The sequence below is a fragment of the Trematomus bernacchii genome, unplaced genomic scaffold (genome assembly GCF_902827165.1).
Source record: "Trematomus bernacchii unplaced genomic scaffold, fTreBer1.1, whole genome shotgun sequence".
Taxonomy (NCBI): Eukaryota; Metazoa; Chordata; class Actinopteri; order Perciformes; family Nototheniidae; genus Trematomus; species Trematomus bernacchii.
In genome coordinates this window covers 17,367,567-17,384,710 of record NW_022987648.1, presented here as the reverse complement: position 1 = coordinate 17,384,710, position 17,144 = coordinate 17,367,567, and the positions used below count along the sequence as shown (strand labels likewise).

General features: G+C 39.2%; 1 protein-coding gene and 2 pseudogenes across 1 annotated transcript; all 3 read right to left on the bottom strand.

Annotated features, from left to right (window-relative positions):
• Window positions 1-525: 525 nt before the first annotated feature.
• Window positions 526-12,988, bottom strand: LOC117485915 (sacsin-like). Its single transcript, XM_034134621.1, is given in 4 exon segments — window positions 526-11,552; window positions 11,554-11,985; window positions 11,987-12,295; window positions 12,297-12,988. Coding segments are annotated over 4 exon segments (9,774 nt in total). The 5' UTR covers window positions 12,924-12,988; the 3' UTR covers window positions 526-3,146.
• Window positions 12,982-14,656, bottom strand: LOC117485630 (annotated as a pseudogene).
• A 115-nt stretch (window positions 14,657-14,771) lies between these two features.
• The window catches only part of LOC117485629, a 22,904-nt pseudogene continuing 20,531 nt past the window's right edge, over window positions 14,772-17,144 (bottom strand).

The following is a 17,144-nucleotide window of genomic DNA, read 5'->3' as shown; positions in this document are numbered from 1 at the left end:
ATGAATGAGAAAAGTAATAGCCATCGATTCCCGACCGAGCTGAACATTTTGATTGGGTATTATCAGTTTACCCTACAAGGTACAACAAAGCTAACAATTTAATCAAAAACATTCTGTTAAAACCCTTGCAGATCTTGGAAGAGATCTAATCAGACAAGAACACATTTATATCATCAGCATAGGTTTACCAAGTGTGCTTTTGAACACTTTGTACCCCCTTTTTAATGACTAGTGTTGCAACAGTAAAGCAACTTTTAAAGGTGCCATATGACTGAACATTTCTGAACCTCTAGCCTACATATTTAATCTTATCTTTTATTATTGACAGTATTGCATAAATCTCCCTCAAGCAACAGGTGTGGCAACCCAATAAAAGAGAACTAACTGATTATCCTTTTCCAGGGAGTGCTAATATAGATAATAGAAAAGGACAGAGGTAGAACAACTCACAGGTTTGAGTGATAGTGTCTAGCCCTGGACACATTTACTATGGTATTTTTAACAAAAATCACAAAAGACATGCCGTTTAATCCTTGATTGAATTGCTTTATTTTCATTTTTTAATCGATGTAAAAAGTTCAGACAAAAAAGTGTAATAGTGAAGAAACTCAATGTGGCATTTGTACTTTCCAAAAAAAGTGGAACAGGGATTATATTGATCCTGAGTAAGTAGTAATAAATGATAACAGAACATCACATTCAATCATTAATATATTTCTGGTTATGCCATTGTTTCTTTGACTTATTGATAACTCAATGAAACTCAGTGTCTAGAAAACTGAGGAACAAGTCATACAACGATCATTTTGGTCCGCAGTATAAAGGTTAACAAGATGCAAAAAAATATCTTGATATTTTTACAACAGTCATACATGTATTATATTGGTCGTCACAGTTAGAAATTGTAAATGTTTATAACAATACTGAACCAAAAAAAGTATTTAAAATAAAGTAATAATATATAAGTAAAACAGAGATTATATTGGACCTAATGCATATGTATAAATGATAATATAGTAAAAAGAAAAGTCATACAGATATTATATTGGACCTCAGACAGTTTGAATCATTTACAACATTTCAAAAGAAATCTTGATATTTTCATAAAAAAGTCATACAGACAATAAATTGGTCCTCACTTTGAGTAGTTGTACATTTGTAGAACAATAATAAAAAATTAAAATAAAGTAATACAGAGTTTAAAGTGATCCCAAGTGAGTGGTCATAAACAATAACTTTGCATAAATATAACTTCCTTTGTTTTATTTCCATAACAAAATCATAGAGGGCCTATGGGTCCTGAGTGAGTAGTCAAAACTCTTCAACAATACTCAAAATATCATATTTACATTCCCATTACAATGGTCTTTCATTGGCTTCAGAAACTCAATGTGGCATTTGTACTTTCCAAAAAAAGTGGTACAGGGATTATATTGATTATGAGTAAGTAGTAATAAATGATAACAGAACATAACATCACATTCAATAATTAATATATTTCTGGTTATGCCATTGTTTCTTTGACTTATTGATAACTCAGTGTTTAGAAAACTTTGAGGAACAAGTCATACAGAGATCATTTTGGTCCGCAGTGTAAAGGTTAACAACATGCAAAAAAATATATTGATATTTTTATAACAGTCATACATATATTATATTGGTCGTCACAGTTAGAAATTGTAAATGTTTATAACAATGATGATCAAAAAATAATTATAATTGCATTTTTAGAAAGTATTTAAAATAAAGTAATAATATAAAGTAAAACAGAGATTATATTGGGCCTAATGGATAGGTATAAATGATAATATAGTAAAAAGAAAAGTCATACAGATATTATATTGGACCTCAGTGAGTTTTAACCATTTACAACATTTCAAAGAACATCTTGATATTTTCATAAAAAGTCATACAGACAATAAATTGGTCCTCACTTTGAGTAGTTGTACATTTGTAGAACAATAATAAAAAATAAAGTAATACAGAGTTTAAAGTGATCCCAAGTGAGTGGTCATAAACGATAACTTTGCATAAATATAACTTCCTTTGTTTTATTTCCATAACAAAATCATAGAGGGCCTATGGGTCCTGAGTGAGTAGTCAAAACTCTTCAACAATACTCAAAATATCATATTCACATTCCCATTACAATGGTCTTTCATTGGCTTCAGAAACTCAATGTGGCATTTGTACTTTCCAAAAAAAGTGGTACAGGGATTATATTGATTATGAGTAAGTAGTAATAAATGATAACAGAACATAACATCACATTCAATAATTAATATATTTCTGGTTATGCCATTGTTTCTTTGACTTATTGATAACTCAGTGTTTAGAAAACTTTGAGGAACAAGTCATACAGAGATCATTTTGGTCCGCAGTGTAAAGGTTAACAACATGCAAAAAAATATATTGATATTTTTATAACAGTCATACATATATTATATTGGTCATCACAGTTAGAAATTGTAAATGTTTATAACAATGATGAACAAAAAATAATTATAATTGCATTTTTAGAAAGTATTTAAAATAAAGTAATAATATATAAGTAAAACAGAGATTATATTGCGCCTAATGGATAGGTATAAATGATAATATAGTAAAAAGAAAAGTCATACAGATATTATATTGGACCTCAGTGAGTTTTAACCGTTTACAACATTTCAAAGAACATCTTGATATTTTCATAAAAAGTCATACAGACAATAAATTGGTCCTCACTTTGAGTAGTTGTACATTTGTAGAACAATAATAAAAAATAAAGTAATACAGAGTTTAAAGTGATCCCAAGTGAGTGGTCATAAACGATAACTTTGCATAAATATAACTTATTTTGTTTCATTTCCATAACAAAATAATAGAGGGCCTATGGGTCCTGAGTGAGTAGTCAAAACTCTTCAACAATACTCAAAATATCATATTTACATTCCCATTACAATGGCCTTTCATTGGCTTCAGTAAGTCCCTACATTACACACACATTTTATGTCAGCATTTTGACTGATATGTTTTTTTTTAACAAATGGAACTATTATTTTCTTCAGAGTAATGTTTTAATATAAGAATATGGCTAATGCCATTTTACATGCCGAACAAACCTAAATTGACTCTACCAACATGACGTGTCAGTTTGTCTTGAATCCCTAATTTACATATTCCTCGACTAAACTCAGAAGCTCAGATGCGCTCTTCAGTGCCAACAACTCATTCTCTGGTTTGAACTGCTCATTTGGAATATGGGGAAATGGATGGCAGTTTGGATACTGAGTCTTTTTGTCGTCCACTCCCAACGCCTTCAGATTCCTCACTATTTGAGGAAGAACTCTCAGTTTGAGGTTGTAGAGGGAAACTTGTGCTGCAAGGGATACAATGGAGCTGCTGGTGGGATGCTGACCATCTCTCTTATACTTTGCAGCTGTGAGAGACTTTTCCACTGCTTGATGGACTTTGAACAGACACCACTCTGTGCTCGCCCCACTAACGTCTTTGTAGGCTGCGTCGAGATCACAGCGAGCTTGTCTTCTCCAGCGTTGGGCCTCTTCTTTGTTTGGCCTTGGGACATTTTTATTATGTGTCCAAAAATTGTAGGAACGGTTGCTTCTGGAGAATCCGTCCCTAGCATTTCTGTGATGCCTGGCCTCCTGATTCCATTCATCATAGAAGTTCCTGAAGTCTGATCTTCCGCTTGAATAAGATGAGCCTGTATTTGTGCCTTTGCCCTTCCCTTTGCTGAGCTCAGCAATTTGATTCTGCAGGTATTTGAATGCCTCAGTGGCAAGAGGTATGCAGTCAAGGTTTTTGTCAGGATGCCATCTAAGGTAAAGTCGTTTGATGGCTTTATGCTTTTCCTCCTCAGGAAGAGTCCAAATCTCTTTTAGACATTTGTCAATTTCCATTTTAGCTTCTTCAAGAGAGGCTGGTGAGGATCTCGTAGAAGAGGAACTTGTACTTGATGGTTTGGAAGAATGTGGCACAGCTCCTTCTAGTGGCACCATGTCCATGCAAGAAGTATCAGCAGATGTAGAAGCAGCAGAACTTCCTTTAGGTTCTGGTTTCTTTTGTCGTTTAAACTGATACAGGTCCAGACAACTGACTTCAATGGGCTCATCTTCTCCAATTTCTATTTTGTATCTGTGTGAATATGGTCCCGACTGCCCAGGCAGTTCTTCAACAATAACTGCATAGATATACTTGTTGTTGGTGCTGTAGCCAACATATTCGCCCTCTTCAAAGTTATTGAGGATGTTCATGTCTAAGGAATCATGCCATTCCACTGGGATTTCTGTTCCAGGGGCTGGTGGATTGCGGAAAATGCTTTGAGTTTCAGCACTGTCATGGATCCCATTCTTAGCAAGAGTTTTCAGAACATCTTGCATATTGTTACACATGAGAAGGTGTACGAGGACCAGAAGGTGTTTCGATCCAAATGTGTTACCTAAAAGAGCATTAATCTCCTTTGTCAATGTCATATTGATGTCACTTAAGACCCTAGGAATTATGTCGTTGTTGTGTTTCAAGTAAAATATGCAACCTTGTTGCTCTTGTTTGACAAAAACATCGGTTTGAGAGGCAGTCTGGTGTAGTGGCTGTTGATTCACCCAAAGCTCAGTTTTTAGACTATTGCAGCAGACAATCTGAATGCTGCCAAAAGTCTTCTTGCACATCTCAGTAGCATCTTCTTGTGTTATTTCCCCCTTGGACTGGTCTCTGATAAGACAAATGAGTCCATGTATAAATGCTTCTGAGGACAAATGACTTTCAAACCATCCACTAAATTCACAGTCAGCACCAAGCTCACAAAGCTGCATGTCTGATTCCACTACTTTCTCCTCAGTGAATTGAGACAGCATATTAGGCTTAAAGGTTTGAGGCAGAAATTGCAGCAATCGGTGATGCTCATACATGTCTTCGCCTAAGTGACACTCACTTAGTTTCTCAAGCAAAAGAAACTTATTCTCAAGCGCTTTTTCCAACCTTTTGCTCTCAAACACTGTATCATTGTAGTAGAGTTTGCAGGATGGGTATACTTTACCATCTACTGCAGGAAGATACAAAGTCATTGAATCATCAACAAGGGACTGGTTTTCTTTAGTTTTGATTAACAGGAAAAACTGCTCAACAGCACGTTTCACAGTTTTCAGTTGGTTTGGGTTAAGATTGGGTTTCTCGCAGGAATCAGCATAAACTGCTGCCAGAACATTACAATACTGCACTGCTGTAGGTGTGTCCTTAACACCAATTAGCTTGAAGAACTTTGAAAACATGACATCGTTCGGAGAAATTTTGTACAAATACGGTCTGAACTCGTGCTCGTGCGGGAGTGAAAAAGAAGTATCATCAGGCTTTGCAAGTCCCTTGTCTTTTTCAACCAAAACCACAGGAAGACCAGCCAATGTTTGGACTTCAAACGTGTTTACTTGCAGGTATTCATATGCACTTCGAAAAACCTCAGCACGGGTTTGGATCAACTTTTGATCTATACAGGGCGACTGACAGATGTTTCTCATGTTACTTGTCACACAGTTTGGCGGTGGTTGTTCATGAGCTCCAGCTTTATTCATCTTTTCCAGGACTTCCTCTGACTTATAAACAGGTAGATGTATAATTGGCATTGAGGACCAAACCAGTTCTTGATGCTTAGCTTCAGTGTCTATCAAAGACCCCCTGATTGTAACAGCAGTTCTCTCAGCCGCAAATGGTTGGTGGTAGTTTTGCAGTTCTTTTTCAATTTTCACAGGAAAAATGAACTTGATGTCAGCCATTTCCTCCAGAAACATTTCCTTTTCGTGCTTGTCCTTAATCTGTATATTCAAGGCGGCTTTGAATATTAAGGATGATTTTGGTTCCAAATCTTTAAGGTCACCATTTCCTTTTGCTTCTGATTCTAACTGGTGTGCAAAGTGAATTATGTCATCTTTTGAAACAACATGCTTCATTCCAAGGTCTCTTAGTAACTTCTTTGGGTCTGGTAGAAAAAGCCCTTCACACAACTCAGTCCAAAATCTCTCAGGTACAAACCTCTCTTTGGGCAACATTTTTTTGTACAGCCCAACACTCTTATCAAAGAAGTATGATGCCTTCTCCAATGTGCCTTGAGAATTGGCAATCAATTGCACTGCCTTCATTGAGGAGATGATTGTTTCCCTACACTTACAATGAATGAATTCTGATGTCAGTAAGAGTTTGAGGCAGTGAAGCTTCTGCATTTCAGTGAGTGTGTGTACAACAGGCAGAATAAACTTCATGAAATAGTCCAAATCATTCATGGTTTGGATTTTCAATGTGTATGACAGACTGATGTTTGCATGACTGTGTTGGAGAAAAATGCTGTTGCTGTCAGATAGGGAGAACAAATCCGGAAATGCCTTTGAATATGTGCTGTTGAGGATAAATACCTCTTTAGGTCCATCAATCCTTACTCGTTCACCATGTATTGTTTCAAATATTGGCAACGATTTTAGCTTTCTTTGATATCCTTGTTTGTCTTTGGACTTGGATACTCCAGACTGCAGGTCACACTGAAGCTCTTTCAACTCATGATTTGAAAGCTGGGAAAACTCTGAGTGGTTTATGTTGTAGAGCTGCTCCAACACAGAGCTTTTATCATTCACATCCATAAGTTCAGAGTGAAGAAGTAAACGTTGTTCTACAGGCATCTCAGAGACAAATGTACTTTCAAGCTTCATAAAACCAAGTTTAAAAAGGATGCCTGATATGTCCTCTCCAGAGGTGCTCTTAAGCACACTCGGCATGTCTTTCATTGTTTTCAGGAAGTGTTTGTTGTTCAACCTTGGACACACAACAGGTAAAATGCAGCAGTCGCTGAAGAGCTGCCTGACATCACTTAATGTCAGGCTTTCTTCATCACCATTAGATGTTGCAGGTTTAATTTCACTCGTTAAGAACTTCCAAAGTGATTTCAACCACATCAACACTCTCTCATTTGGGACATGAAGACCACTTTGTGGATCAACTTCACAGCTCTGAAGAAGTTGCTGAATTAACGGCTTCAGATATTTTGCTGCACAGGGAACTGTCAATCTTTCGACAAGGTTTAAAGTTTGTAGAGCATCAATGTTCTTTCTGTTTGTCTGAAAGTCTGCAAAGTGTTCTTTGTAGGCAAAGAACAGACTCTCATAACTCGATATCAGCTTGGGAGATTTGGAGTCAAACACTCTCAAAACTTTATCACTTGTGAGAAGAAGTGGAAGTCCATTGAGTGTAATGGAGTTGTCTTTTGCTGTCTTTTTAAAGTCTTTTAAGCAGAAACTCAAGAGCTCAGAACATCTTTTTCCATCTCTGATCAAGGTGGCAGTTATGGGCAGTGGTAAATCCTTGTCTGTTTTGGTCGGGTCATTGACGGGTATTTCTCTCAGGAAAGTCTGCACACTTGAAGGATTCACATCTCTTACTGCAATGTCTGCGGATCTGAAACTTTCCCAAACATTTAGCATGATAGAAGGTACCAATGTCATTCCAAGATCTTCCAATATTGGCATTATCCTGTCTGTTTCCCAGTGTGTGAGATAAGGTGCCTTAGTGGTTTCATTTTCTCTGACATTACACCAGTCAAAAGAATATGTCTTCAATTCTTGGCCTGCAACTTTGCGTGTTGAACTCCTCAAAACTGGAATCACATCAAGACCTTTTTCTTTGATTGATCTGTACACCTCATGTATCATTTCATGCCAATCCTGGTCAACATGTTTGGACACAGTTGGCCAAAAACACAAGTAGAATGACTCAAAACTTGCACAAGTGGTATTCTTTTTTGCAAAGTGGTGGCAGATGTGCTGAAGGAGATCAGCATAAAGTGGAGCAATGACATTCTGTTTCAAAGATTCATTCCAGTTAGATTTTAGACTTTGCCCATCTTCTATCCAAAGGCCTCTCCTGGCAGAATCTACCTCAAAGTTTGCGTTGACATGCACTGGCAGTCCAGTTGTTCCTGGCAAAGGAAGTGAACAAAAGGCTTGTCCAATAAAACACATGTTGCTAGGTGGGGCTTCAACAGAGAACTTTGGGCTCACAAGCGCCGCTATTGCTGCTTGAGGAAGTTTTTTTGGAAGTGTTTGGTCTCCTTTGCCACTGTTTTTGAATGTCCCAAACTGTTCTGCAATGATCCATTTACTTTGTCTTTTATCAGAGGTTGAAATGAGTGCACTGTATATAGCCTTGTCTGGCGTGATTGGTTTGTCAGATTGCAGCGCATTTTGTTCAAGCTTAACAAAAGCATCTTTACTTTCTCTGCTTTCCTGTGGTAGGCGTTTTTCAACCATAAAGATTGTTTCGAGTTTCCCTGAATGTTCATTGATTTCATGGACCTCTATTTTGCAGATGTTTTTCAGAAACAGAATCAGTCCTTCAGGATCTTCAGAGAGTGCAGAGCAAAGTTCGTTCATGTCATGGTCTGTGACTTCCTGCAGTGATATTTTAGAGCTGTTTGCCATGGTACCGATCCTTAAGGGTAATCTGAACATGGTGCCATCTTTAAGGGGAAATTCGTCTGGAAGAAAGGATTTGTAGACATCCATGTACATGTTCTTAAAAGTGTCAGCTAGTTTATAGCCAGTGCCAGCTGGTGGTTTGTCTGAATGACCATCAATGAATTTTTGATTGGGATCAGAAATGCAGAGTAGTTTATCTCCAGTGAGGATGGAGGGGCAGTCAGTCAGATGGTAAACAGAGTTGAATCCTACTCCGTATTTCCCTGTCTTCCCTGGAGAGTTGCGCTTTCCTCCTTCTCCCAGCTGTTGAATGCCCTTCAGGTCATCATCAGAAAACACTTTGTTGTTGAAAACACACAGTGCTGGACCCTGCAGTTCGTTCCATTTCTCTCCAAATGTTTTTTCTGTGCCATGCTGTCGTTTGTCCCAAACAAAGTGAATTTCGGTTGCCTCTGCATCATCAGCATTTTGGATAAGCTCTTTAAGGATATCTTTCTTTGATGGATAGGCTGAAATTATGTTTTTAATTCGAACAGTCAATTTTTCCTGCTGTTCAAAATGAAAAGTAAATGGTGAAATGTTCTCAACTGTATAGTTTTGCAGGGTATGATGCCTTGTTGTTTTGATTCCAAAGTGACAAGCCATAGCACGTTGGATATCCTTGTGACATAATGTCACATCTGGACCGACTGCCATCCATGGGCTGTCATTGTAAAACATCTCACTTGCAGGTTGTAGAACATTATGTTCATTGGGTATCAGACAGTTGTTTGTTTCATCTTTGGCCTCATATATTCCTCTGAGAATTGTGAGACACATCAAAAGGTCTTCCTTTGGCAGGGTCTTGTTGCCATGTTGAGAGTGTATTTCCTGCAGCACAGTTAGACGCTGACTGGTTGTAAATGATTTTTCAACTCCTACATTTTCCCAGAGCCTCCCAAAACCCTTAAAGGCAGTTGGAAGTACATAGAGATAGGGTTTTGCTTCAAATTGCTCACTTTCCGCAATGCAGTTTACATTTATAAATGTACTGCCAACAAGAATGAACGGGAATGAATTTGCCCACTGTGAAATGAAAGTGGAATCCACCAAATCACTGAGCTCCTGATCAAGAAACTTATAGCATTCATATGCTATTTTGTGAAGCATGGATGTATCAATAGATTGAGATTGCTCACATGCTTCTTTCAGTTGTCGAAGCACTTTGTCAGGCCCTGGATTGACTTGAACTCCCAAAATGTGCAGGAGTGGATCAGTGTTGTATATTTTGAGATTGGTATGATCCAGCACGTGTTGTGTCATGTTAACAAGTGGGGAGCATTTTTCACCAAAAATATCTGTTGGCCTTCTAAATGTGACATTTCTTTCCATTTTTGTATCACCGGGGGAAAATGCTGGGAGAAATTCAGTCATCCTCAGTGTTTCCCAGTGGAGAGAGCCTTCATCACTCATGTGATTCTTCATAAGTTCAAGCAGGCAATTTAAATGACCACACGCTTTCTTTTTGTCAAAGCTCCAGGTCCTGGGAATTGTGCGTGCTTTCTCTGTGATTTCTTCCAATGGGAGCTGATCATTTGTCATTCCAAGTTCCAACAAGCGTTTAATCCTTTTGGGGGAGCAAAAGTCATGTTTGGTACCACCGAGTAAGCGTCCTTCTTCTGGTTGAAAGAGACAGGCCACTTTGCCTGATGGATTCACTAGTTTCCTGATATGCTGGAGCTGTCCGCCTATTGTGGGGATGCATGGATAGCAGACCAGAAGTTTGTCAAGTTCTTTGATATTAAGGTCGATCGCATGCAGCACAAGAGTATCTCTACTCTTAGGGTCCATGGTGTCAAGGTTGTTGAACACAGCCTCTTGGTAAAACGTGTCCCAGTTCCATGTTCTATTCTGCAAGGCCTTCTCTAGGCCAGACCGTTTGAAGCTATTTCTCAACCACAGGGGAAGAGAAACAACATGGTTGGGTGCTTTGACATGCGTCTTGCACACTTGCACTGCAAGTTCACTGATGTCTTTATCCTCTTCAATACTCTTGTGTAGAAATATGGCACTGTTCATTGAGCACCAATGTTCTCCATCACTGAAGAGCTCTGGGCCAATGGAAGGCTGAGCTATGGCGGAGTACAATGCATCAACCAAGGGCTTGAAAGTATCACTCACTTTCTCTCTGTCAGGCCAAAAGGTATGATAACAATATGTTTCCAGTTGCTTGTTTTCAGACTTTTTTTTTAGTGCCGAAAGTGCCGAAATATATGCTGTCACGACAGGATCCTCAAGAAGGGCTTTGTTCCACTCATGTTTCACACCACTCTCCCACAGACCTTTGCGGTTGCTTGTCACAGCAAATGTTCCATTTACATTGACTGGAAGACCAGTGTGAATGGACAGAGGAAGGAAGCAAAATGCCTGTCCTACAAGATCTGTTTGTAGTGGGGCCAGCTTCCCAGTTCCTGGATTCTTTTGCAAAGGCACAGCAATCCCCCCGATGGGCAAAGAGAACTTGGCTTGCTTGTTTTCTTGAAGGGCCATTTGCAAGGACTTATGTGTCCCAAAGCAGTTGTAAAGGAGCCAGGACTGGACTTCAGTTTCACCAGATTGCTGACTAGTTATTTGGACAATGTTGACTGTGCAGCAGTCAATGACCTCTTTGCATTTCCCATCAAGTTTCATTAATGCTTTCTCAGCTTGCTGCTGCTTGGACACGCTTGATTCATCAGGAATCCTCATTGTACTCTCAGTGGTTTTGGAGACATTGAAGACTGTTTCTATTTCGTTATCTCTTGGCGGGGTTGATGCTTTGTTTGAGATACTTTGTAAAGATAACATATTGATGTTCTTCAAAAACAGCAGGTGCGTTTGTGAATTGTTTGTAAAGTGCTGTTGAAAAGTGATGATTTGTTGTTTGTTAAACACTTTTTCACTTATTTCTGACATGATAGCCTCTTCTTCAGTTCGAAAAGGTAGTTTGATCAGAGTACCTGGATATGGTTCAGGGGGACTTTGGCTTCTGAAATTGCAATCAAAAATGCGTTCATATGGTCCAAACTGACCAGGAAAGCAATGGAAAAGATGTTGCTTTGAGAGATCCAGCTTGAGTCCAGGGATTTGTTTTATGTTTGATGTGTTTCGTGAGGTGGGTTACATTTGGATCAAGTATGAGAAGACTGTTGCCACTCAGGATAGAAGGAACATCTGTTACATGATACACAGTATTAAATCCAAGTCCAAACTTTCCAATTTTTTCCACTTTGTTTTCTTTTGAGGCAGAGCCAACTCTGACAATATTATTCCAATCCTCAGCTGTGAATTGCTCATTATTAAATGCCCAAAGGCAAGGTCCCTGACAAAGGGCCATGCCAGGGTCAATGAGACTTTCAGGGGAGTCTTTGTGCACTCGTAAATCCACCAAGAACTTGCAGGCTTCTGCCCCAGCATCCTCTGCATTTTGAATGATCTCTTTGAAGAGGTCTCTTTCTTCATCATACTCCTTAAGGATGTTCTTAATCCTCGTCGTTATCGGTTCAGATTGTCCAAAACTGTTCTATTCCCACTAACTCTGGATCGAGAATGTAGGTACTAAGAAATCGGATGTTAAACCATTCAGCAGCTGCTTTTGTGATATCTTCATGTACAACATGAACTTCCTCCTGGCTGTACTTGATCTCATTCAACCCATTTTTGCTCACATCACAGAAGACTGCTGTTGACAGTGGTTTAAGGGTATGTTGTTCACCCTGAATGAGAACTGGCACTGGGATGTCATCCTGAACCGTCTTCTTCTCTTTCCACAGCCACTTAAGAATCTCTATTGACACTTTTACCTCAGAGGAACTTGCAAAAGGCTGTTGGGTTTTCTTCAATGGTTTTCTGGATAGAATGGAGAATGCCAACAATTTCTTGATCTGAAAGCAATGTTTTTAGTCCAAACTCCTGAAGCAACTTCTTGTATGGCAAAAATTCATTTGGAACCTTCCTAATATAAGAACTCAGATCAAGATTTCGTGGGTAGTCTAGAACCAGATCCTGTGGTGATACAAACTGGTCGTGGCTCCACAGCCAGTGTGTATCCTTTTTCATCTTCCTTGCAAATTCATTTATGTGGTCTTGCATGTGTTTGTAAATGCTATGCAGCTTTCTTTTAAAATCCACATTTGTGTTAGGATCAGTCATTTTCTGTGCTTTTGATGTCAGAGCAGACAAATTCTCTATCACTTTTTCAGGTGGGGGTAGGCGTTTGAGACCAAGTTGGCTGCTAACTCTGTCACTGAAAGTACCCAGAGGCATTACATGCTCAACAATGTCCTCATAATCAGAATGTCTTGTTTCATCAGGGCAGAAGAAACAACTTCTCTGAGATGTGTCATTGCCGTACGTTTTATCATTACCAGGCTTAGTACATGGGATCCATTTCAGCATGTTGATGCGATGAGGCTGCTCAGGAGAAAACTTAAACAGATCATTAGTATCCAACATCTTCAAGAGCACCTGAGCTCTATTAAGAGCCTCAGTTTGAGAGTCAACATGCGCTTTGTCAATCAGTGTGGGCAGCATGCAAGAAGTGCTCCGGTGACACATCTACTTCTTTGTTTAGTAAGCCAAGATCCGTTAGGCTTTGAAGCATCTGCGATGTGCCAGTGTATAGAGGTGGAGGGAAGAAATCTGACTCAAAGATCACTTTAAAAGGTTTAATTCTTGGATCAAAAAAGGCTGAGGGTTTTTTCAGTTCTCCATTCACTTCAATGAAGCTCAAATCCTTACATCTGTGTTTCAAGGTCTCATTTTGAGAGAAAAGGATAGCTCCATTCTGTAAAATCCAAGTCATGATTTTCTCAGTGTCTTCTCTTCTGCAAGCCCTGCTCTCAATACAGCCAATAAGGAGATGAGCTGCTTCAGCAGTGTCCAAAAGTTTAACTTGAGCAGCTGTAACAGACTGCGATCAGCCTCAGTTGCACACCGCACAACTGAATCAGGCATAGGGAAATCTGTTGGTACCTTTAGACCAGACATCAGAAGCACAGCCTGTTTTGATTGAGCTGCAGCACATGATCCATTCATGGTTTGAAACAGAGGCAACTTTGAGAGTACATCTTTCTCAGTAACTGAGAGACAATCAAGACGAGAGAGATAATCTTTCAGTTCTTCTCGTGCTCCGTGAGAGGCAGTTTTGAGATCTCTGATGAGATTCTGAGAATCTAGGTTCACCAATACTTTCATGACACTCATTGGAGATGGGCAAAGCACATATGAGTCAAGGTCTTCGTGTTTGAGCCAGTCGTTTTCTCTTACCGCTGTGCCACCAAGTTTGTTCACCAACTCAGTTATTTTTTCTGGCAAGATCATCTGCTTTCTTTTCTGAAAAATTAAGGTTGTCTTCTGCTCTAGTGTAGCTAGTGATACTGGCTGACTGACTGACAGGGGACTGACTGGTATCAATGGCAATCCAATGAAATGACTTAACTCTTTGAAGTGAGTGTTGAGAAATGTCCAGAACTCTTGGAGCCACTCTAAAGGTGGATGTTGATTGCTGCTGACATCCCAGGTAACATGCCCCTTGCTCATCTGCTTCCAGTCCTGTGGCAAAAACCTCTTGTATATTCAGCCACCCGTTTTGCGTCAATGTTGATGACCTTGAAAATATCTGGAACATTTGTTTAAAAACATTCATTAGTGAGTGAATACATACATATGACAGATGTTATGCATTTTTAAATCGCTATACTATAAAATGATTTATCTTACTTTCTCTGGCCAGTTCTTTTAGGTGGGCACTGCAGGCTGGACGGAGATCATTGGGGATGAAGAGGTGTTTGCAGAATGGTAGCAAGACTCTGGACAAAAGATACATTTGTTGAATCGGCATGTAACAAAAACAAAGACATTTGTATATCATTTAAGTTGAGATGCATTAAATATATTTTCCAATAAATACAATTGTATTGTTTTTAACCAATCTGTACTTATTCTAAGATTGGATTTGGGCAACATTTAAACTTAGTATAGATGTAGTAGTAAATAAAAGAGAAAAAACATCTAAAAAGAAATAAACCTACCTTGGAAATGTATTGGCTGTCAATCAAAGCAGTGTCCTCCTCTCTGTCTGTGAACGATCTGAAGGAGCCATCGTCGAGCGGGAAGCAGGCTGAAGACCTTCCAGTTCTCTGTATTTTCCATCACTTAAATGAACTCCAAAAGGCAGAGTTTGTCATGTTTAGAGATAGTGTGCACGTCAATCCTGCGGAGCGAGCCCCTTATGAAAGCTGGAGTCACGTGTTGTTAGGGTGTCTAGGTGTGGATAGGCCTCATTTATAGCGCTTGGCAACACTACCTGGTAATGGTGACAAGATTCTCTCCACAGGAAACCAAAGTCCTTTTAATTGCAGCCAATATGTCACTGCTTGTTGCACCATTACAGGGGAACACAGCTTCTGATGGAGTGATAAACTCTCTTTCATCTTTGGCAAGAGAGAGGACAGCCACATTCTGCCTGAATAAGTGATCAAGAACATCCAGAGCAACGGCATACCATTTGCGTTTGTGCTTTATCTGGGCAATATCTGGCCACAGATCGTACACTGAAGAGACAGGCAGATTATCTTGTTGTGCAAGGTTGATAGCATCTTGAATGATCATGATGTATGCCTGTGGTAGCACCTCCTTCATCAGCAATTCATTCCACACAGCATGTTCGTCATGTTGCTGGTCTTCCTCTTGCCACTTGATCTCTCTTCTGTTGTCTGTGAGGCCAAAGCACGCGTTGATATAAACTGGGAGTCCGGTGTTATTGGATTCATTGTTTGGTAGGGGGAGAAAGCAGCTCAATCTGCTCTCACTACTGTCTCTCTTCTCACCACAAGGGAATGCCAAGTCAACTGAGGGAAAAAGCTCAACTTTTTCGCAAGTGAATCAAGATGTTCTACATTTCCTTCTTTCATGGTACATGTTGTTAAAAGCCATTTTGTTTCTTTGTGGTCTTCTGAGTTGAGGGTTATTACTTTGAATCTTGTTGAACTCTCAATGATTGAATCGTCTTCTGACTCCAGAACGACATCTGTGGAGATTGAGGATTTCACTATTCAAGTCTGGTTTTAACGGCGGCCATAGATGTTGATATGTTTCAAGGAAACAGAGGTCACATTTTTCAAGGAACAGGAGATTTAAATCTGCATCCGCAATGAAGCTATCAAAAAGCTCAACCACCCTGTCAGAGTCATAGAGATTATCTGAAATATCTGATGCCTCTTTGCGCAAAGGGAACCTGAAAATTGTCCCGTCAAAGTGTTGATCCTCGTTGATGACTGTTGACCATGTCTTTTCTGCCAACAAATGAAACTATATCTCGAAAAGGTTGGAACTGGTCATGCATCTCTATTAGAGCTTTCTGGTGTTTTTGCATCATCCAAAGACCACAAAAACCCGCTATTTCTTTGTCCAAATATTTTTTCCTGGGGGGGTCCATCATGCCGAGGTGATCTGAACTGAATATACTGGGCACATCTGTGAAGAAAGTGGATCAACATTGTCATATTTAGTAACTGCATTTTCTTTAAGAACTAAACTTAAACTGAGACAATCGGGTTGTACATCTGTATCTTTATGTAGTTTTACCTGTTATGTGGTAAACAGAGTTGAAGCCGGATTCCAACCTCCCAACTTTGTTTGGGGTCATTGCGGCTTTCCACACTCCTCCCTGCCATCTGAATTCCCTCCCAGTCCTCATCAGTGAAGGCCTGCATTGTTGTATGCATAGAGAGCAGGACCTTCGAAGAAAAAAAAGTGCTTTAAACATTAGATCAGAGCATTTTGGCATGTTCTTTAATTTTCTTCGGTCCTATAAATTGCTTATTTTGGATTGCATCCATGCATATATTAAATGGGCTAGAAATATAGGGGAAAGGTTGGAGGGTGTAAACCATATGTTTTCTGTGCTGTACAGTGCTCTCAATTTCAAATTGAGAACCTTTGATTGATTTCAGTAATATAGTAGATGTTGTGGTGTTAGTGTAATGTGGTGACTACTGTTTACCTGTAATATGTTACAAGGTAACATAAAATGCAGAAACTGCCTGTAACGGTCTGAGAAATGTTTATATTTGGATGTTCATTTGTGTGCATTTCTTATCAATTTATGATTTTGTAAATTTGAGTGTAATTAGACAATTGTAAAATGTAGAGTATTATCTGGATAGCGAAATGTAGAATGGTTCACATTTGGGATGTGGTCGGTGAGTCACATGACCACAGTCAGGTCAGAAGGCATTTCCATGGCAACGCATGCCATTGGCATAAGGCTTGTTTGAGACGAGCTGCGGCTCGCCTCGAAAGTAGACGAGAATAGCCGATCGCAGCCGGGGGAGGTCTCAAAAAGCTCGCCTGAAGTCGGACAGCTCGGAGTCGGCTTCTTCTTCTTCTTCTTCTTCTTCTTCTTCTTCTTCTTCTTCTTCTTCTTCTTCTTCTTCTTCTTCTTCTTCTCTTCTTCTTCTTTCTTCTTCTTCTTCTTCTTCTTCTTCTTCTCTTCTTCTTCTTCTTCTTCTTCTTCTTCTTCGCTTCTTCTTCTTTCTTCTTCTTCTTCTTCTTCTTCTTCTTTTCTTCTTCTCTTCTTTCTTCTTCTTCTTCTTCTCTTCTTCTTCTTTCTTCTTTCTTCTTCTTCTTTCTTCTTCTTCTTCTTCTTCTTCTTCTTCTTCTTCTCTTCTCTTC